Genomic DNA, 22,137 nt, shown 5'->3' on the forward strand with positions numbered 1-22,137 from the left:
GATGTCTATTTTGTGAAGCATGCTTACAAGACCTTTCTTTTAGGAGTAAGATCAATTGGTTGGCTACCTCCCGTCCTGCTCCTTGAACACGCATGCTACATCCCATACATCAAGAGGAGGCGTCTAATGCTTCCGCCCTTGAATCTGACTGTTCTTACTGATTTTTGTGACCATTAAACATTGTAGCAGAAGTAATATTCTGGGACTTAAGGTGTTCCAGGTCAGAAGAATGTTTGCAACATCTTCGTGGACTTCGCACCCACTTGTTCTAGGAATGTTCCCTCTTGGAAACCAGACACCACTTTGTGAAAGCGCAAGGCACTTAGAGGGGGCTCCAGCCGGACTCCCAGCCAATAGCCAGCACCAACCGCCAGCCAGATGTGGGAGCTTTCTGGGATGGCCAGCCTGCTCAAGTCTTCACGTGGCTGAATCCCCAGCACACACTGAACTGCAAAGGCACGACACCCCTAAATAGGAACTACTCAGCCGCCAGCTGGTGAGCCGTGAGACACAATAAACACAGATGTTTTAATTCACTAGTTTGGGGGACAGTTGTTATACAGCAAAGACAACCAGGACACTAGTTTACCTTTCTCTGCTCAGGGTCAGACTGTCAGACTTTCATGGTTATTTTCCACTGAAAATAACATACTGGAGACCGAAAGACCCTTAAAAATTTTCCCTAGTAGTCTGGCATCATTAAAATGCTCTCGATTTGGTTAATGGAAATAACTCACCCTTATCTCTTTTACATGTTTTTTCCTCTAATTGTTACTGAAACAAGACCTGAGCTCCATACATTTATAGGATCTGCCAAGCTCGCCCCACCCCCATCAAATAGAAGAGGAAACAGGTCCCTGAGATCTGAAGGACCCACCCAAAGACATAAGGGATTATCATCTGCTCCAGCTTCAAACCTTAGCTCTGTGTCCCTTGCTCGGACCTGCCTCTAGGGGGTCATGTTTTTCCTGGGGAAAGTATGAGTTCAAGACAACACCACATCTCATTGTTCTTTGCTTAAATTAGCAAACGATTTTACAGATCCTTAACTGAATCAGTTTTTACTGAAATTGAAGGACAGCAAAATACTTCTGCCTGATTTTCTTCCCTTGTCAAACTCTGTGGACTCCTAGAATGTTACAGATCTCGCGCTTCACTGCCCTGAGGGGAGGCAGCATGGTCTAGTTGACCCCCTCTTCCTGCAAACAGTGTTTATCCCTCCTCGCCCTGGTCCCCAGACAGCACCCCACTCACACTCGCAGTCAGATAATCCGTTACACTGATATAGCTCTCAGTGAAGGCTGGTAACCCTCAACTCCTACTTTTCCTTCTGTTCTTGGGCTCTGATTAAATTCTCAATATGCATTTCCAAGCTACTAAACACTGGTGTTTAGATGTCTTGCTATCACCTCTTAATTAACATTTCAAAAATAAAACAAATTTTCAGTCCAAAGCACCCAGAAAGTAAACAATCTGGTTGTTCCTTGAAATATTCTATCAAGAGCCCCACTCTTTCCCCAATATTCAAGGTTTCAACTCTCCAAAGAGGATCTCTTATTCTTTCTCCTCTTTATTGCTCAATTGCCTCATTTTATAGTTTTTTTATAAGAAATATCTTTCATCCACCTCCTCCTCTCCATTTCCGGGATCACCACCAATTCACTGTGACTGGGCTAGCCACGCAGCACATTATTCAGAATTTCTGGGACTACTCAGTCTATCCTTTCCAGTGTATTCTTTGCCTTAAAAACACCGCTCAATTTAACTTCCTTGAACACTAATTTCATTATAATTTTGTGCTGCTCAAAAACCTTCCATGACTCCCTACTTCCTACTGTGTAGACTCTAACTGGTTGTTCTTGAAGGCTCTTGGGAATCAAGCCCCACCCCATCAACCCTGCTTCATGTCTATTGCTCTCCAAGTTCACTATCCTCCTGTTTCCATAAGGGACCCGTTACTCTACCTAGAACACCTGTTCCCTCCCAAAATCCTTCACTTCCCTCCAAACTAGGTTCCTTAACACTCTCTCCTCGAAACTTTCCCTAATTACATCTGTGGAACTAAATAATGTTTAACATCATTTTTAAAAATAAAACAAAGAACGGTAAGTGATGAAGTTAGAAGAGAAAAATATCCCTGACTATCGCATATGACAGCCTGAAATTCCACAATTAGAGAGCTTGCAGGTGAAACTAGACCTTGCAACTAAAATGTAAACTCTCAGCAAAGAAATAGCCCTGCATTTTTGAGTATGAAATATTTCATCATCTCTTTTCTGGAGAGCAAAGGTTTGGGCCGCAGGGGAACCCTTGTTGCATGTTTAGGATAAGCTGAGGAAAGAAAAGGGAAGGGAGAAGTACGAGATGCCAAAAGCTCAATTTGCCTACTTTGCAAACAACTTTTTTCTTTGGAGAATTAGCCATGTGCATTATAGATATAACTATCAATTATTCAGAATATTTGATGAATCAGTTACTCTGTCTCCCACAATGCTGGAGGGCAGACTTCTTTTCCTGAGCACCACCTTCCTGCCTGTAAATGAGACATTTTAGGGGTCCTGACACCAGAAGGGGGTGGAGTCAGCTTGCTGGCACTGCGGGGCATTCTCCCATGTTGTTTTCCACTCCCCCTGCCCCTGTAGTGTAGCAGTTTGGGCTCTGATGCTAAACCTCACCCCCTACTACCACTAAACAAGAGGAGTTCTAAGTAATGAAGTTCTGGGCTTTTCACAAGGAAGTTAAAAGAGGAGCGAAAAGATGCCCTTAGTTGGCCACATGTTTTCTCTCTAGTTTGCAGACATATTTTTCTCCCTCTTTCCTGCCATTGGCCCCATCTGCTCATCGGCTCTGTCTACTTCTGGACTGTGCGTCTGGGTCACTGTCCCTTTGCTGCATCCCTGTTCTCTTCTCTACTTCCCTGGCCCCTGGCTTCTCACTTGCTTCCCCTACTCACTCTCACCTCCTTGCCAGCTGCCACCAACACAAGTGTTTAGTGACCTCGATTACAATGGAAAATATGTCACCCCTTCCTGGCAGAAGCAGGAGGAGGGTGCATCTAGGTGTCTGTCAGTTTGCAGACAGGAAAGAGAGCTGGAGATCTAGAAACCGAGCCCAGGATTATCCTAAGAGCTGAGGTGCTAACTCCACCTGCTCTCCACGATAATACCTCCCTAGAACTTGGGAGCATGCAAGAGTTACCCAAGGGCACTGAAATGAAATCCAGGACCAGCTATTTTTATATTATAGCTTGGAAATGCAAGCTAGAGAAATAATTCACTTCAAAATTATGAGTACCTTACCTTTTGACAGAGAATCTACTCCGGCTTAAGGTTAGTTACAAGGTACAAAATGTCATTCTCTCTAGACATTTTATGTTGGATCCAAATATCATCTGAACACATTTAATAGAGAGAAAGAACAGATCACACTACATCAGTCATCCTGGCTTTTCATTTGACAGCTTCTTCCCTGCAAAGTGTGATTCCGTCCAGACTTCACCTGTCCCCGCAGGTAAAAGGGGAGGCAGGGAAGAAGGAGGGGAGGAAGGAAAGGAGAGCAAGCCTGAAATACATTCTGCCACACTTGGGAAAGTGTATTATTGTTTCTTTTTAACTGGAAAACATTCCTTGGGTTTCAGAGCACTTTGAAAGACAGTCCCTTCTGGAGACTACTTGCAACACTGTTTTATTCAAAGACCCTAAAAATGGGTCTCTCTAAGACTCCCTGCCAGGCAAGAAGAGACTCCGAATGTCCTTGTGGCCGCAATTAACATTCTTAGAGAAACTTGTCCTCAGCTTTCTCTTTCTCTCTTCCAAGTTGGCCAGTGTCTGCAAACTCCACCGAGCCGCAGTCAAAGCACCCCTAACCCCCGAGCCTGTGGGAACTTGGGAGTTTCAAGACGAACACGTGGGTCCCCAAAGGCCTCTTTTCCACTGCAAGAAATCCTTCACCACAAAGGACGAGGGAGAGGCCGGGGGAGGGGCGCGGAATGGACTTGGACAGGAAGGAATGAGGGACCTGGCCTCGAGTCAACAGCCATCCCGCACTGCCTGGGATTTCTTAATCAGGAACCGGAGTGGCAGCCCGGTCCGCACTCTGGATGCCCGGACCAGCGGCACCACGGTCTGCGAGGATGCGCAAAGCCGCTCTCCCGCAGCCCTCCCTGCGCTCCTCGCCCTCCAGGGACCCACCTTCTTCTCGGAGAGGCCCCGCTCAGACTGACGATTTCGCACCCGGCCCCCACCCCCATCCACCACATTCCCTGGGCTCCTCCGAGCTGCTGCCGCTAAAGTCCCCAGCAGTGGACTCTGCCCCGAAACTCCAGTGCAGCCGACTTGCGCGCACGGCTCCGCCGGGACCTGGGCCAGCTCGGGCTCTGCTGCAGGAAGAATCCACTGGGCCCTGGAGCGCAGCTTCAAACCTTGGTGCAGATGTGGCCCTTGGGACAGACACTGGAGCCCGCCCCAGTCTCCCCTGTCCCGCACCCTCCCTCACGCAGACCCGGAGGAACTAAAGTTGTCCAAGTTCGCAGCCAGCGAGCCCCGCCGCAGCCCGATCCGTGCCTGATACCCTGCGACGCGGGGCCCAGGGGTGTCCGGAACCCACTCTCACTGTCCCTCCCGCGTAGCCCTCAGCGCCGGGACGCACCGCCCTGGGCCCTCTCCTCCAAGTGCCACCGCCTGGCTCCCCGGACAAGTCCGGACACAGAAGGAAGAGGCAGGAGGGATGCACGCGCTCCTGGAGCCGCATCCGTGGACTTTCCTGCAGTAGGACCCCTCAGAGGCGAGTCCAGGGTGTCCGGAACCGGCCTGCACACTCACCCATGGCCGGAGGTCCGACTGTCCTTCCTACCCGAGCGAAAGGGGCCGGCGTGGCGTAGCCAAGTTCTCCGAGCGGCTCTCCGGCTGCTGGCACAGCCGCCAGGGACAGCCTCGCCCCTCCCAGCAGAGCGGTCCGGGGTTCCTGCACCCCTCCCTCTCCCACCTTCCTCCTCTGGCTGCCGGCTACTGGGCCCCCCTCCTCCGTGGCTCTCCTTCCCCCACCTTGCCCCTTTCACTTTCAGGCTAGCCACGTGCAAAGGCCTCCGCCTTAAACACTTTAACCACACTTTGCACACCCAAGTCTCAGCGCCCCAGGAACGACCGGGCAGCCAGATAACAACCCTTCACGTGGAGACTGGGGCAAGATTACTCCAGCACACGCTGGTCTGGCATGATGATTTTCCATTCCCCCAAATCTCTTACGCATACCATTTTTTCCTTAATAGCAATGTTAATAAAGACAAGAGGAAAATAATTTTTCTCCCTTTAATTTATACTATGCTGCTCTTCCTTCTTCTGTGTCAAATACACTTTTCTGTGACCTGGCAAGTCCTAAAAGGCGTGTGCACACATGTGCACACACGGAGGCAGGCCACGACATGCAGAAGTCACTTGGAAAACAGACGACGCGATCTAAGAGTCAGTCACTGGCCAATGGTGCTGCTGAAAGAGGCTTGGGCTTGTCAGTGGGAGCGAGGGGTCAGGGGGCCCTGCCCGATCCTGGGCCTCAGTTTCCTAATTTTTCCAAGGAAGGATCCAGAAAAAGTGATCTCCAAGGTCCCTTCAAGCAAAAAATAATTATATAACTCGGCGGTTACTGGCCTAGTTCTTTCAGGTGTCACGCCGGAGAGGTTATTTCAGTCAGTGAGTCCCCAGAGTGCCACGCTTCTTTCTCACCCACAGCACACCCTCAAAAGTACACAGATCCATGCCACGAGCAAGTGGGAGGATTCCACAAAGTGGATGTGGTTACCCACCTCGAAGAACACGGCTCTGCCATGGGGAAGGCATGATCGGAACATACCTAAGACTACGTTCGGCGGAAACACGTGAATAAATGCAGAGCCCATCATTAAAATGTCAAGGAAACGTTTACGCAGCCATTTCTCAGATAATGGAAGAGGAGCCCCCCTCGAAGGGCGGTGGTAAATGCATTTCAGTTAAATGGGAAGAGAAAGTCATTCTCATGGGAGGGGAGAGGAAGCAGTCGGCGAAGTGCAAAGTGTTGAAGGCACCGTTCAGGAGTGCATCACCGCTCTGGAAGCTGACTAAGGAACGTAAACTGTAATGGCCGCCACCTGCAACACTCCACGCGGGTTCCAGGTGGACCAGTGACGGCCACTTGGGGATTAACCGGTAAGCACAGCCTTTGGGTCACCAGAGACCACTCACCACTTACTTCCCGAGGGTCTATTTCAAGATGTTTTAAGTCTAAAAATTACATGATTCTGAAAGTGAAATAATGATAGTAACATAAAGTAAGTGCAATTTACTGCCAGGCATTGTTCTAAGGGCTTTCTATTAACCCATATAATTCTCACAACTGTATAAGGGAAATGCTGTTATTCCCGCTTTACAAACGTGGAAACTGAGCCACAGAGAAACACTTCACTCGCCCACCTGCACAGGTAATAAACGGGCAGGTGAGAGTCACGCCCATGCGGGAGTGCTCCAGGGCCAGTGATCTGCATTGGTTCACCACACCGTTTCCTGGGACCTGTGGGTTGCCACGTACCTGAGGAAGATGGTGTTATTTTTCAGCATCGACTATGATTCACAAATATTTTAGACGCTCCCAGTGACTTATAAGAATGATTTGGGAAAACACTAAACATAACTGATTACATGCTTTCATCTAATAATCAAAACCATGACGATGTCTCTCGTTTGGCTGGTTATGAGTATATCACAGTTTTGGTGTTTAAGTAATCTACCTTACAGTGACCACATGAATGGGCATCAACATCTTGGATCTCAGGTACAGAGAAGCGATTATCTCACCTGTGATTGAATACATTACATCATTTTATATGGGAACTTAATAAAAATGGCAATTAACTTATGGTGACAATTAATACATTTTATTGATAATGCCAATTCTCTAGTATTTTTGCTTTCTCACTCCTGTCACCTAATTGTCCATCAAGCCCTAAGATTGTGCCTTCAAACCGTCCCCCCAACTATCCCTTATCGCCAGCCACACTGCCTGGGCCACCTCTGCACAAGTCCCGCGGGGATATGACTAGCAATTCTTTTTTTTTTTTTTTTAGAATATAGAGGTTCTTATCAACCATTGGACCCAAAATTGAGGCTTTAGCTAAAGCCTGAGATGAGTGGAAAAGTTTCATTACATGTTCCATTGCCAACTGAAAGGGTTTGATCCAGGCACAGAGTGACCGCAGGTCACCGGCTGAGCATTCCATGGCTTGGTCAGATGTCATTCCAGCATCACCGATGGTTTGAGTCATTTAGGGAGAATGTAGAATGAGAAGAGAATACTGGCAGTGGGGAATTGGGCCACAAAAGCATTAATAACTGTGGGCAAGAGAAGCCCACAAAAAGGTGTGCACAAGAATATCCATAGGCTAAAAAAAGAAGCCAGAGAAAGTCTCGCGAGGAGAATTTCAAGAAGAGAGGCCCTGCCAGCTGTAGCTGTCCCGGACAGAGCAGATATGAGGAGGACCGAAAAGTTTCCTTCAGATGGGGCAGCTTTGAGATCACTGATGAACCGTGAGTGTGGCTTCCAAACCTCGGGGCTCCCCGGGTGAAATCTGAAACTGGCCCGCACACGCCGAGGGCAGGGGGGACACCTCAGAAAGCGGCCGCCCACTCCAGACTGGGACGTGGCAGGTTTAATAAACCAGGAAATTTACCTCTGAGGGTTGTCTTGGGCACTGCAAGATGAGTAGATCTGCACACGGGGTTCCGTCACAAGTGCTGTCCAGGTGGTCACCATACGTTGCTCACACCCCAGGCACATGACTTCTCAAAGCTTTGTCTTTGCTTTAAGCACGCTGCCCATTGCTCTGTGCATCCAGGTTAACACACCTTTGCTTTAAGCATGCTGCCCGTTGCTCTGTGCATCCAGGTTAACACACCTTTGCAGCGCCTCCTTTCAGACCCTTCAGAAGTGAACCCACCCTCAGAGAGCCTGTGACCAAGTTAACTGTCCTGTAGTCCACGCCCACCTTCAGGTAATCTTCCCTCCTTAATTCCGAGTGGACTGAACTGAACTGCAGAAGCTCGCTGCACAAGAGGTGAGATGTTCTGATTAATGCACCCACTCCAGGCAGACCTGCAGGCTCTGACCCACCTCCCCAGCCTTTCCGTTAACTCTCCAGACCTCCTCTAGACACTCCAGGCTCTCCACAGCACATTCTGTCCTCAAACCGTGAGGCCCAGCTCCACTGCACCTGACAGGGGTTATGGGCCAGAAGACAGACCTAGTGGCACCCTGACACCTGACGGTCTGGCAAGCGACAACTTGCTTCCTACCCGGCCATCCCATCTTCCTAAACGCTGCCCCTACTAACATTAACAGCCGGTTCTCTCCTCTGGGGGTGAATTTCACCGTCCTCTGCTGCTGTTCCCCTATGACAAAATGACAAAGTATGGGACATCTTGCGTGATGGGTGTTAGGTCCCGTAGTGCATTGTAAATGAGCACATGCATGCCTGACGTAAGCAAGCACGACCAACACCACTTTTCAATGCCCCACAAAAACCCTTAAGAAATCACAGAGACCCTTTAGATAATAGAAGTAAAAGTGCTAAAGGCAGACTTTAGAATGATTTGTGTGCGAAGAACTGTAGATTTTGCATGTCAAACAAGCTCACTTAACAATGGGCCATTCTGTACGCCCCGAAAGATACGGGGGAAGTTAAGAAACTCTATTTTCAATCTATTGTGAAATGTGGTCCAATTGCCAGAAGCAAATGAAATGTGACTTTTTTCCCCCACCAATAAATCAGTTTTAGATGCCGTTCACTTTACTTGAGATGGTGTGAAGATACAGATGATTTGATAATCCCAGAAAAAAAAATGTTGGACGACTGTCATAAATTCAAGTCATACTTGTGGTATCAGAAGGGCGTTGGGGACATCAGAAACACAATCATTAAAATGCAATTCAAACGAGGTCTACATTTAAAGGAGAACCGGACATCCCTGAGCCGCTCTGAAACGAGTCCCTACTGTGAACCAGACAACGGGGGGCCACCCCCTGTGCGGCTGTGGGCCAGCTTCAAAGGCCCGTGTAAGCCACATCACCAAGGCAAACCTCATTCGCTTCCTGCAACGAAGGTAAGCGCTTTCTGCTTCTTCACTCATTTGCGTCTCTGGAGACGCCCGGTATCGTGTTCCAGCTGCGACATTTGAGTTATGATACCGCCTTTTGTGCTGGTAGATCTACCTGGGGCTTGAAGTCATCTTGATTCCATTGCATGAATTCAGTCCAGGCAACGGGGGCGGGGAAAGGAGTTCCATTTCCATGAGAACACGCAAGCCTCAGGAGGACGGACCAGTCGGATCAGCAATAAAGAACGATCATGTGCTGCACCGCAACGCCTACTGTGTGCAGGGCCCTTTGCATGAACATACCACACGCAGTCCTCCCAGCAACCTCGCCTTTAGTATTTCATGACTAGTAATTCATACCCACACTGTTCCTTTCTACACGTGGAGGCCGATTCAGACACGTGATCAAAGAGCAGAGAGAGGCTCAGATGCCGACTCCGACGCCACGGAGACGCCACGGAACTCCCAGGGCTGCGTGACGGCAATCCCTGGCCTTCCCCCCCCCGGAGCTCGGCGGCTGTGATCCAAGCACAGTGGTGGGAGCTCAAGAGCGGAAGGCATTAGTTTCGCTGAGACCGCCAAGCAGTCTAGAAGCCTTTGCTTCTGCAGGCTAGAAGGGGCACGTCTGGGCCAGCATGGGCAGTGACAGCGTGGAAGTGACAGCGGTGTTTCGGAGCAGAAGTGGGTTGTCAGAAGCCATCCGATTTTCAACACCACAATTTCTTGAGGGTGTTCCTGCCTCACCCCCTCACCATTGTATCCTCTATTCTGCCGCCAAATTTATCACCCTAAAAACACAAATCTGGTTATATAATGTCCAGGATTAAAACCCTCCACCTAAACACCGAAGTAGAACTCAAAGCTTTAAATGGCATATAAAGGACCTCGAGCTATGGCTGCCCACCCCCTTCATTGGCTCCCCGGCCTCACCTAGCATGGCCGTCACCTGCATCAGTCCTTACCCTGCACTTTACCACCTGGGTTCCTGTGCTTTGCCAAGCTTCCGCTCCTCTCAGCCTTCCAACGTTCTGTTCCTCCAGCTTAAAGCAATCCTTGCCCCACCAAGTCCCTCACCCCATTTGTTGCTGGGTAAGCACCTACAATTTTTACTTTCCAACTTGGACGCAGCGGCCATCCCTGATCTGACACTTGGATAGGCACGTCACCTGCACGCCCCTCACACCTGTGTGCACCACATCACAGAGCTCATGCGACTGCAGTGCAGTCCCACCTGGGGTTGTCTGCGTGTCCACTGCACGACAGGCCCAGGGGAGGCCGCATGCCCTGGGCACCCAGCACAGCGCCTGACACATAGCAGGTGCTTAGTATTTGAATTGAAATTTCTCTCTCTCTCTCTCTCTCTCTCTCTCTCTCTCTCACATACACACACACACACACAGAGTCTCCTGGTGTCAACTGGACTCAGTCACACTAAGGACTCCAGCCAGCACCCCAGACAGAAAAGAGCCACCCAGCCCGCCAGTAGCAGGAGAGAGCCAGCAGTCGCTGTTTCAGCCTCCACACTTGGGGGTAACTGGTTACACGTGAAAAGGTAACTGATCTACGGACACGGCCCCTTTTCCCACGGCAGGGACATTCACTGGGACAAGGAAGCACAGAGCGTGCTGCCAGACTGAAGGAGAAGGAGAAGCTGGAAGGGGCTGGGGTCACTCGCTGACCTCCCACACCCACAAGCACTCTGAGCTCGGCCACCCACAGAGCATCCCTGCTGGTCAGACGGGCATGGACCGGGCTGGACAACAAGGTGCACGAGCAATTTAGATTCTGACAAAAGAAGAAATTGGAGAGCTGAGAGGAAAAAAGCAATCATTCAAGAAAAAACACTGGACTGCAGGGTGATACACCCTGTACACAGATTTGATTGTCTGCAGCGACTAGAGCAAACTGACAGAATCGTAGGCTGATCTGCCTCACGGCACAGAAACAAGGTCAAAGACAGTCGTGAAGCCACTCGGGCCCCTCACCAACCCCATTTTCCTGTGGCTTCATTGATCCTTCAGTTACGTAGAATAGCTTCGAGCTGCAGTGATGAATCATTTCATCGGAATCGGAGATGTCTCATTTGTCTGCTGGCTTCAGTCATGGTAAACATCGCATTGGCTGAAGAATTTATTAAGTAATTTATATCCTATATATGCCATGTTTATTTCATGGCCAATAGTATGCTTTAGGACTATTTAAAACTTATAAAATATTATTTTTAAACTAGAACATTTTAAATCCTTGTACTTAAACACATTTAAGGATTATTTGGTCAACTTTGTAAAGTCCTTGATGGTCAGAAAAAGCTTCTACATTCTGCTTCATAAAAAGACCTAACCTGTGAACACTGCATGCAGCAGACACCACCCCCAGATACCAGAGTGCTTCTGGCTGAGTTGTGAGAAGGAGGCAGGCTGGGACTGGTGAGGGCCCGGGAAAGCAGGGGGGTGGGGGGCGGGTGTGCGGGTGGTGGGGGGTCGTGGGCAGGGATAACTGTAAGGTTGTGAAGTAAGACAGCGGTAGGACAACATGATTTCTACCCTCACAGAATTACACTACCTTTGTCTTTTTTGCTACATATGTTATTACTTAATTGCAGGGTCAGCCAGTCTCATCTTGGAGAAAAATAAATGCCAACATCCTTTCAATAAACTTACTTCCCCAGCATTCACCAAGGAGAAGTGAGAAGAAACATCAACAAAAATCAGTCAGTGAAATGATCAAAAACCGTGGAGTAAATACATTAAGGTACTACTAATTTAAACCACCATCCCACTGAGCAAATATAAAGGACACGTTTATGGAAACAAGTGACACGTCCAAAAGCAGGTTCAAGGTCTCAACCAAGCACTCATGTGGACATAACGCGCTGATGGTACTGATGCTGAAGGGAGGTCATACCTGATGCCCAGCAAACCACCAACAAATGCCACTCCAGCCTTCTATGCTAGAATTTCCCCCGGTTTGATTTTCCATTCCATCACAAAATAATTGTTTAATTGTCTCTGTACTATCACCAGTTTAATTCATTTTTAAAAGACGAAGTCCTTCTCCGTCACTGTTACCTGGGTCACTAACGTGTAGCGGTCAGCATCTTGCTGCCCAGAGATAAAGGGCGCACATGCACTGAGAGGTCACGTTGGAGGATTCGCAAGCGTTAGACCACCCCTCACAGCCCCGTTGTACACACAGAGAGAGAGAACCCCTTAGAATGGACGTGGGGTCTGGTCTCTTCAGGTGGGTACGTTTCTCAAATGCCATCGCAAAGACCATTCAAAGTGTGATGTAAAAAACCTTTTGCCCAGTGTGGTTACTAAAGTGGTGTTTTCTTTAAGAATCATAACAGAGAAGCTGTAGAGAACTCTTCGCTGTATCATGTAATATTAACTCCGTGGTGCCATATAGTTAGAAAAAGGAAGGGGTTGAAATGAATGTCGTTCGTGATTAAAACCTCCCCACAGCCCCTGCTCTCTGCTGCTGCTGCTAGAGCGTCGTCAGAGCAACTGGCCCGCCTGTTCCCTCTGAAGGCAATGGGCACCGTGATGTGCTGCCTTAAGGACCGGCCTTTAAATATAAAAGAGTTGCACTCCTAAAATAGTCATTACTTCTAAAATTGTTAAAATAATGTGCCCAATGCAAACAATGACTTCTTATAGGAGGGAAATGAGCTACAAAATCAACAGCTTTTTACCAAATGACCTGGGAAATTTTTATCGATCTCTTAGCTAAATGTCGCCATGGGAAAAAAAAATAAGAACATAAAAATCCATTAAGAAAATAATTAAACTATGAAGAGATGAAAACAATTACAGAATATACTTTATTTCTGATGAAAGCAGGACTATTATGAAATTAGATTATCCCCACTCTGCCACCATGCTCGTCATAATTAATTCCCAAAGAAGCATCAGCAGATGCTAAAACTCGTGGCGAGAAGGAAGTCTGACAAGTGACAGGAAGTTTATATTCCTTCCTCCCAAATTATCTCCCATAACGTGCTTATTCATTACAGTGGGAAAAGGTCACTTCGCTCCTGGGAATGGGCAGGCACCACTCTTTCCAGGAAGAGGACAAGCGCGTGCATGTGCCCCAGGGCACACAGCCTGCACGTGCGACATTCCTGCCCCAAACGCACACCTGATTCTCCTCGTGCGCAGTGTCCCTCGAAGGCCAGTTTAAGGACCTGCACCAAAACTACTGGCCACGTTCTTCAATTATCAATGTTACTTAAACAGGAAAACTGAGGTGTGTTCTAGACTAAAAAATCCAAAAGATGGAACAACCGGGAGCCACGTGTGATCCAGGACTTTGTTTTGCTATAAAGGAGATTATTGGGACAATTGGGAAAATTTGAGTACTGTCTGCAGATTCTATTACAATATCAGTGTTAGTTTCTTATTTTGATAAATTGTACTTTGGTTAGTAAGAGAATGTCCTTGTGGTTTGGAAATGCACACTGAAATATTTAAGAGTACAGGGGCACCATATCTGTCACATACTTTCACAAAATGAAGAAAATATATAAATAAATACACAAAGCAAATTATACTGTGTGTGTGTTTGTATTATATATATATGAGAAAGAAAGAGGAATAAAGCAAAACAAAGGTGGAAAATGTTAGTATTTTGGGAATCTGGGAAATTCTTTTTAAATATTCTTACAACTTTCCTACATGTCCGAAGTTACCTCAAAGTAAAAAGCTGGAAAACAATTAAAGCACTATTTTCTATCATTTTTTTCTCCAGCACTACCAGTTACTACGATGTTCTCAGTATCTTCAGTGGAAAGTCTACAATTTTACAGCTACATCCTCTTTAATCAAGGAATATTAACAAGAAAAACAGTTCTCATTCTCTGCCCAATCCTGAAACTAGGTGGCACGAGTTTCTCTCAGTTCTGTTGGCCTGTCCTCGGGGATAAGCTCCAGTATGTTCGAAATGCGCAGGGATCACTTAGCCAGAAAAGAGTAAGCGTGTTACTAGTCCAAAGGAGCTAAACACATTTCAAAGGGAAAACTCCATATGACGAGTAACACTTTAGGCTACTAAAGAGGACCAATACAGATTTGAAGTCGATAGATGAATGAGAGAAGAATCATTAACTGCCCTGAAATCGTGGTGCAGTTTGGTTTCAAAGGAAAAATAAACAGCAGCAACAACAAAATCCCTGTTTTCTGAACAAAGTTTCATTCAGAGACCAGGCAGCAGCACAAAAAAGGAAGATCTTCAGCCAGTGCTACTAAAGAACTTCCCAACTGATTGCGGGAAAACGAATGCATGAAACATAATGACCGGTGTGAGTCTGCGTGTGAGTGATCACAGAGGAGCATGTCGAGTGCACGTGGTGCCGGAAGGAGATGAGGGGGTGGGTGGTGATGCACACTGTATGGACGATGTATCTCAGAGAAGTATGCTTGAAACTTCTATAGCCTTGTTAACCAATGTCACCCCAACACATTCGATGAAATAAGAAGTAACTGCTGCCTTGTTTACACATTTCCTTATTTTTTTGAAATGGAGGTGATCTATTTAAGCTAATGTTCCAGGTAACTGACACTTGGCCCATCAAAATAAGTTTTGTCAATTTTTTCTTAAAGCACATTCAAGAGGCACTGTTTGATTTAGTACTAGATTTAGGGCCTACCATGGTTATTTCTTGTTCTCTGTAGTGATACAGAAGTTTTGGTTTTTTTCTTACTTTATGATGTCCAATTTACTGATTCTTCTAGCCTGCCCCATTTTTGAGTGCTTCAAATGAACTAGAACTTGACAACTCAAACAAGTGTTAGACTTGTTGATAATGTAGAATTAGTATGCTTTGGGTACTGGTGTGTACTCTTGACTTAAAATGATGCCAGCTTTAGGGCTTCTATTAATAATTTTAGATAACAGAGAATTTATAAAGTTATTTTCTGACTCTTGGCCAAAGTCTTAGCTCCAGATAAATTTTACATTACTGTGATTAGCAGCGAATAAAAAAATGACAAAATGTTGGCAGAATGAAAAGCAGTTTTCTTCGTGAAGTATGGTGCAAATTGGTGACGAAGACAATAGAAGATATTTCTATGAAGGGATCTTTCAATTCAAATGGCAAGAAAGATTCCTATGAATTACGTGGTAGAAAAGCATCTAGTTAATTTTATTACGGTGTTTTGATTTGCAAAAAAGAGAATAAGAATAAAGAGAGAAAACATACATGGATTTCCTGCTACCTCTAAAGAAGTTCAGTAAGAAGTAGTAAAATTATGAAGCCCCTGTATTTCCAAGCACATCTGCTTCTGGAATTATTAAATGAAAGGAGCATCTAAGGATCTGGCAGGGCCCCAGAGTTGTGGAGCGCCCGTACTTTGCCACGCTTGTCTGGGATCGTCTGGCCAGTCGTAGCCATTGAATGTAAGTCAGTGGGTCATGCAGACATCAGAGAAGAATGGGAATGACTGAGCCGACACCTGCCGAGGAGGTTTCATACAGAAGGTGCAGTGAGGTACTCACAGGACCGATCAGTATGTGAAGTTCAATGTCAGAACTTAGACCCCAAATGCTTGATACGTATGTTTGCATGCCAACACAGCTAACAGTTACCAAGTATCTACCATGTGACTTACATGGCTTATCTCACTTATCCTGATTCCATGATGAGGAAAACAAGCGAGACTTCACCTGCCCTCATTTACATGGAAATGCTTCCTCATCTGTGCATAGCAGCCTGGAGCTGGGACTCCTAACTGAGGGCAGTGCTTCCTCATATCCCTGCCACTCACCTCCCACCCTTTCTGCCTGTCAATTTGATTCATCCAGTCATCCTGAAGCTTAACGCAGCTTCTCCCGCCCTGACCTGCGGGTTCCTTTCCCACCCTAGTTTACACAGAGCTGGTGGCTGCTCCCGGGAGCTGCTCTAACCCAGGCTGGTGCAGGGGCCTCTCCCTTCTTCACACCGGCGTGTGCTGGGCGAGCCGGGCCTGCGAGCCACACACGCTGCCCTCACCAGCCGGCTTCCACTTTGTGTAAACTAGGAAACCAGGCTACTTACTGGCAAAGGGGCAATCTGCAGTGTGATTTATTTTCACTCACACTTCCTTTGTAAGAACTCACGCAATGTGTATGCCTCCTGGCTGTCTTCTGGAGAACTAAGATTATGCTCATTAACAATTGATCATGCATTCATTCATTCAATAAATACATACTGTGAGCCGACTGATCCTTACTAGGCTTTACAGCCTAGATGCTACAGATGTCGCAGTGAACAATGGAGGCCACTCCGTGACCACGTGACATGGCCCCCTCCCCCCCCCCCCCCCCCCCCCCGCCGTGTGACAAAGCCGGTCTGCAGCACAATGATGGAGACCTGCCTCCATAGACTTAAGGTCAAAGGAGAAACTGTGGGTGAAGCCTATTTCATTCCTGATAGAAAAAGAAATAAAAAACCTTGAAAGAAAAATCCAATGCGCTTCTCTCTGCCCTCCAGTGATTGTAGTTGAAACCACACCCACCAGAGGGCGACGTAACCACGGAAATGGACTGTCCGTGGTCACAGCACAGTGGTCTCACTCAAGTGAAATTGTGACTTGGATCTCGTTCTCGTTTCTCAAAGGGTCCGTTGAAACGCTAAGGCTCGGCAAACACTGCATTGTTTCGGTCATTACAGCTGGCTCGTGGTGATGGGTTCTCTTCTAAAGGCAGGGTGACAGCCGTCCTAGTTTGCCTGGGACGGAGGGATGAAAGGGGCCAGGCCCAGCTGGTCACCCTGCTGAAGTGACTCCGAACGTTTGCATTTAACAAGGACTTTTATTTGTTAGAAGCCTGGGCAACGCAGAGTTCTGATTCAGAAGGTCTAGGAAGCTGAATTTTTAACAAGCTTCTTGGCAGTTTGCCTATAAGTAGACCCTGCTTTCGGAAACACTGACTTTAAGATTCTGTATTTAACCCTCTGAAAAGGTGGCAGGGTGGGGCGGGGCATGTGACGGCAGCCTAAGAATGTAAATACAGCAACTGTGCAGAACAATATATTACAACGCAGTTATTTTATCTCCCCCCCAAAATGCTTTGACTTGGCAATAAGTGTCTTCTATTCAACTGATTTATATACAAAGATAAGTATTTTGTCCACTCACTAAACATTAAAACCCAGTAATTTAGAGTTTATATTATTATCTAAACTACAACCATAATAGTGATTATTTATTGATTGCTTACTATAAGCTAGCAGGGTATTAGCCACGTTTACACCCTTTTCTACTCTAACCCTTAAAATAACTCTGTGAGGTAGAGACTGTTTCTTATGCTTTTCAGATTAGAGTAGTGTAGCTTAAAGGTGTTAAGTCTCTTGCACCAAACAACTAGGTAGTGGCAACCTGGAATTCAAGTATAAGTCTCTAACTAAAAAAAGCAGAAACACACACACAAAAAACCAAACCAAAACAAAACAGAAAAAAAACACCACCACCACCAACAAAAATTTTCTTTTCTCTAAACATTAACCTTTTAACACTTTTCAGTGTGTCTTTAGGCATTGGTAGAAAAATTAAAGAGGCTATATTTACTACTCAAAAAAGCAACTCTCTGAAATGTGTTTCCCTCAGGCATGGTGAACGCCACACATGGGTTCTGCACCTTGGAGCAAAAGGCCTAAACCCAGACTCTCCAACTAGTTTATTTGTTTCTGTTGACGGAAGCCCAAGTGCCATCGCTGTTGAGATTTCAGCACTGAAATGTGAGTGGTCTCGTCACTGAGCCTACAGAGGAGGTGAAGGATCTGGGACCGGGATGAGTTAGAACCAAGACAGATTTGGGTTGTTATGTGGATTCATTATAGAGGTGACACAGATCCATTTAGCCATTCATTAGAGAGATTTCAAAGATATTAAACAATGTTGCTCTTCTCACTGAATTTTTTTTGACAAATATAGTTATTTTTCAGGTGTAGTCACCGACTCTGGACTTCCCCACTCAACTCCCAAAGAAGCAGGTCCCTGGCAAAGAGCCAGAAGAGCCCAGAAAAGAGCAGCTCTCATTCTGACCTGCGTCTCCCCGGGGCAACTCTCTCCTGACCTCTGGGCTCTTCCAACAGGCTCTCAGTCTGAGGCTGTAGGGCTGGTTTCCGTTTGGTCCACATGCTAAGATTCTGTCCCAGGGGACGGTCTGGAGCTCGAGGCCTGGCCTGAGGGCTGAGTTTCCTCCCATGGGCTACAGCACCACACTCGATCAGCCAGGGACCTGCTCCGTTTCCTGGCCACCACTTTGCCCCACAGCTGCACACTTGCTACTTTAGTTGGACACCCTGTTGCCAATCCCTGCTGAGTCAGCAGCGGAGATTCCAAGCCCTCCCTGCCAGATGGCGCACCCCCTCGAACCTCAGCTGAGGGTTAGCTTTTCCACCCCTGACCCCTTCCCTCCTGCCCCTGCACTGTCCCCTCAGGACGTGGCCAACTGAGAGTGATACGCTATGGCAATGAGCCTGAATTTTCAAGAGGCTGTATTTAATTTTGCTTCTGTAAAGTGAACGTTTAAAGTATATTGAAGACAAATAAATTTACCATGTGTCTTAGGATTCCTTGCAGTGCTAACTACAGAAATCTGATTTTTTGTGGATTCTATTAGCTTAAGCACAAAGGTAATTTACTGCCTTACAGGGTTTAAGTCTATCAGTGGGTCCAGCTATAGGGATGGCTTGATCCAGGAGCTCCCATAATGTCATCAAGTCCTAGGTTTCCTGCATCTGGGGAAATCCTCTTACTTATATGCTTCACACAGAGATTTTTTTTTTCTTTTATGTGAATCTAAATAGCTCCTTCTCAACCCCTGATTCATGTCATTCTAATTTAGCAACTTGATTTTTTTTTTTAAAGAAAGCTCTATCTCATAGTCTCCAAATATCCTTCTTAAGTCTTGTCTGGATGCGCTGACCCAGCTTTCCCCAACCGCTGTGGCAGAGGTTTTATCACCAGGGACTGGGTGCAGCCTGGGGGGAGGAGGAGGTCAGGGCCCCCTGGCTGGACAGTGGAGCTCGTGCCCACACACAAATTTGTGGGGAAGATCTCATACCCCAAATCCGGATGTCCTTTCCCCAAGTCCCCCTTCCGTTTCTGGTCGCCCCTAGTGATGGCCGGAATTTCTGTTAGGCGACAATGCTGAGGCAGCAGCCAGTTACGCCAAAGCATCTCATGCAGACAAAGAGGTCCAGTGGGAAGGAGTGGGAGAGGGGAGAACGAAGGAGGGGAAACAATGGTGCTTTGCAGAACCCACAATGCTGAGCACTAACTCTACTGCAGTTGTGAGAGATGGCACTTGGAAAATATTCTTTTCACCTTAGGCCGGGTTACCAGGGTTTGCAAACCCCACACCTACACTACAGTGGCCAGCCGAGTACTGGAAGTAAGTGGAGGCAGTGGGGTGAGGAAGACAGAGAAGTAGTGACCTCAGAGGACAGCCTGCCTGAGGGTCAGCCTCCTCAGCTCCACCTGGGGGCTGTCATCTGCCCTAAGGTCTTCTGGATCGTGTAGAAAAACTGGAAAAATGAGGTTTTACAGTGAAACTTCCTGATTTTCAAATGCTGGCTCACGTTCATACAAGTGTGTGACCCGTTAGGCCAAACACAACACGTAGGTTGGCTCTGACCAGTTTGCAACCTCTGCTAAGGCATTCTGCTGACTCTGCTCATGGACCTTTATCTTCTGAGGGGTGCATGAACCCCCAGACATGCATGTTGCAGGTCTGTCAATTTCTCAGAGGCCCATTTGACCATGGAAGGCACAGAGCGGGAGTGCTTGCTTCCACAGATGTCACCACGAGGCACTGGGAATGCCAGAGGTCCACACCGACCTCTGACCCTGCCACCCGCCCCCCTCCCCTGGGCCCTTGCACTCCACCCACCCATGGCTGACTCAGGGAATGAGCGAGGACAGGGCACATGCAGAGATGAAAATAGCCTCTGTAGATGTACATAGCTCTGAATTCCCTGATTGCGGGTGCAGAGCCTAGTGGCAGAATCTAGACGAAGGAGGTAATTTCATGAAGTAGCCGGTACTGAAAGAGGAACATCAAGGTCAGGAACTTCAGAGCACCCAACAAGCAAAACCCTAACCCTGCAAAAGTTGTAACTTAAGTTCCTGGGTGGTTTTCCTCCAGGTGGTAAGAAGAGGCACAATTAGCTTGTAGTCTGAAGTCGCTTCCTCTTGCATGAGACACAGCTCCCTTGTCACACCAGCCCCTCCTCGGGAAGTCTGACCCACCTTCAGCACTGGGAGATGCTGCTGTGGAGTGTGAAGGGAAGGAAAGTCAAAGGAACCATGTACGGGTGCTCCACGTCCACCCTCCAGCTGCTGCCTTCAGAGGAGGGGAGGGCCTGTCCCATCAGAACCACGCCTGTGCCCCCAGACAGTGACGACAGTGCAGGGGCAAGTGGTGGGAGGACACCTGCCAGCCAGGCAGCAGAGCAGGGACACGGGTACACCTACTGCTTTGTAAATGCACACCAAGAAATCAGGGTGACCCCCGAAAGAGAGGAAGGCCCGCGCTTGGGTTTCAGTGGTCTGGCTCCAAACAGCGAGGCAGACTCACAGGTGTCAGACTCACGACATCAGCTGATGTTTGGCTGGTAGAGACCCTCATGGGCAAGCAGAGAGAATCCAGTGGAGGGAGGGGCTCAGAGGCCTGCCTGTCCTGTTGGGAAACCAGCTCAAGAGATGTCAACAGCAGCTTTTACTGAGGATGCAACAGTGTCATCTAGTGGCAACTCAGAGGTGTCACCTAAAATTCACCAGGAAAGTTTAACTTGTCCTGTTAACATAATCCATGCACTCTGTCAGAAACCTCAAAGTCCACACCTTAACCAAGCAAAGAACCACCAGGAATTATTAACATTAAGAAATTAATACTTTTCTGATTATATTTAATTATAACACACTCCGCCTGCTCCTCCACCCCAAAATTCTCAGCTACGAGCCACTGCAAGTTTGACAATAAAGATTTAAAAATAGTGAGTAAATAGACTAAAATCCTATTTTAATGCCCTGGTTTGCTATTAGATAATTCTAGTGTACAATCGTGCCGACATGCTATTTGAAGCTGTGCCTTAAATACGATTTCAGCCCTCTCACACTCCGAGTCTGGTTTTTCTCCTCAGCGAGCCTCCATGTGGTGTTTGTTAGGAAACAATCAATTAGTTTACACATTTTTCACCTCAACGAGTGACCTGTGTGCCCAAGGCCAGCTCCCCACGTGTCTCCTTGAGAAGACTGGGAACCAATGAACCCCAAGGGCCTCGCCTTGACTTAAAAAGAGGGCGCTGCTTAATGCAAAGTTTAGAACGGCTAAATCTAATTATCTCCTTAAGTATTAACTTGTCAAGTATAAAGTTAAGTGTTCTTAATCGTCACTTAATAAAGCAACTTATACATGTGGAACATAGTAGACACTCACTGACTGGTTTGCTTATTCACTCACTCACTTTGGTTATGCACTCCTTTTGATAAAAAAAAAAATTCAGCATTACCTTCTCCAGAAGCGATACTGGATCAGTTGGTGACTTATTTCTCTTCCATCCCTTAAAACAAAACAAAAACAAAAACCAAACCCATTACACGGCGGCGAGGTCAGGATGGCATTGGGACAACGCAGTATGGAAACAATAAAAAGCCAAAATATAGGGCGCACTGTTTATTAACTTAACCTGTTGTGCTCTTTGAAAAAGTTCTAAGCCCTAACCCAACCACTTGATTAGGTGGCCATCCAGAAAACCCCACTGTAACATTGTAACATGTACTGTTTTCATGTTTTATAAAATATATACTCAGAGCTTTGTTTTGTTTTGCAAGATGGCTTTGTTTGGAAATACGAGTAACGGAAGAAATCCTCTGAGGTTTCATTTTACAACCTCTCTCAAAACACAGTCAGAGGGAAACTGGCCGTGCCGTGCACAAGATTTTAGGAACCTACTTAGGAATCTAGGTTTCTACTTACTCTTGTTTATTATCTTAAGCATTTTCAAACCAAGGGAACAACTGTCCAGTGCCCTTCCTCC

General features: G+C 47.0%; 1 protein-coding gene across 2 annotated transcripts in view; it reads right to left on the reverse strand.

Moving 5' to 3' along the window:
- GPM6A (glycoprotein M6A) overlaps positions 1-21,627 on the reverse strand; it is a 205,809-nt gene extending 184,182 nt beyond the window's left edge. The window contains exon 1 of one of the 2 annotated variants that reach the window (XM_045197093.2): positions 21,610-21,627. Coding sequence is in view for 1 of the 2 variants with exons in the window: in XM_024562778.4 (XP_024418546.1) it covers positions 4,821-4,824 (4 nt within the window). In the remaining variant the exon portion in view is untranslated. Of the gene's footprint in view, positions 1-4,820; positions 5,013-21,609 lie in introns of those variants that run through there. The other variant, XM_024562778.4, reaches the window with a different exon arrangement.
- Between the last annotated feature and the right edge of the window lie 510 nt (positions 21,628-22,137).

The sequence above is a fragment of the Desmodus rotundus genome, chromosome 13 (assembly GCF_022682495.2).
Source record: "Desmodus rotundus isolate HL8 chromosome 13, HLdesRot8A.1, whole genome shotgun sequence".
In the NCBI taxonomy this organism is placed as follows: domain Eukaryota; kingdom Metazoa; phylum Chordata; class Mammalia; order Chiroptera; family Phyllostomidae; genus Desmodus; species Desmodus rotundus.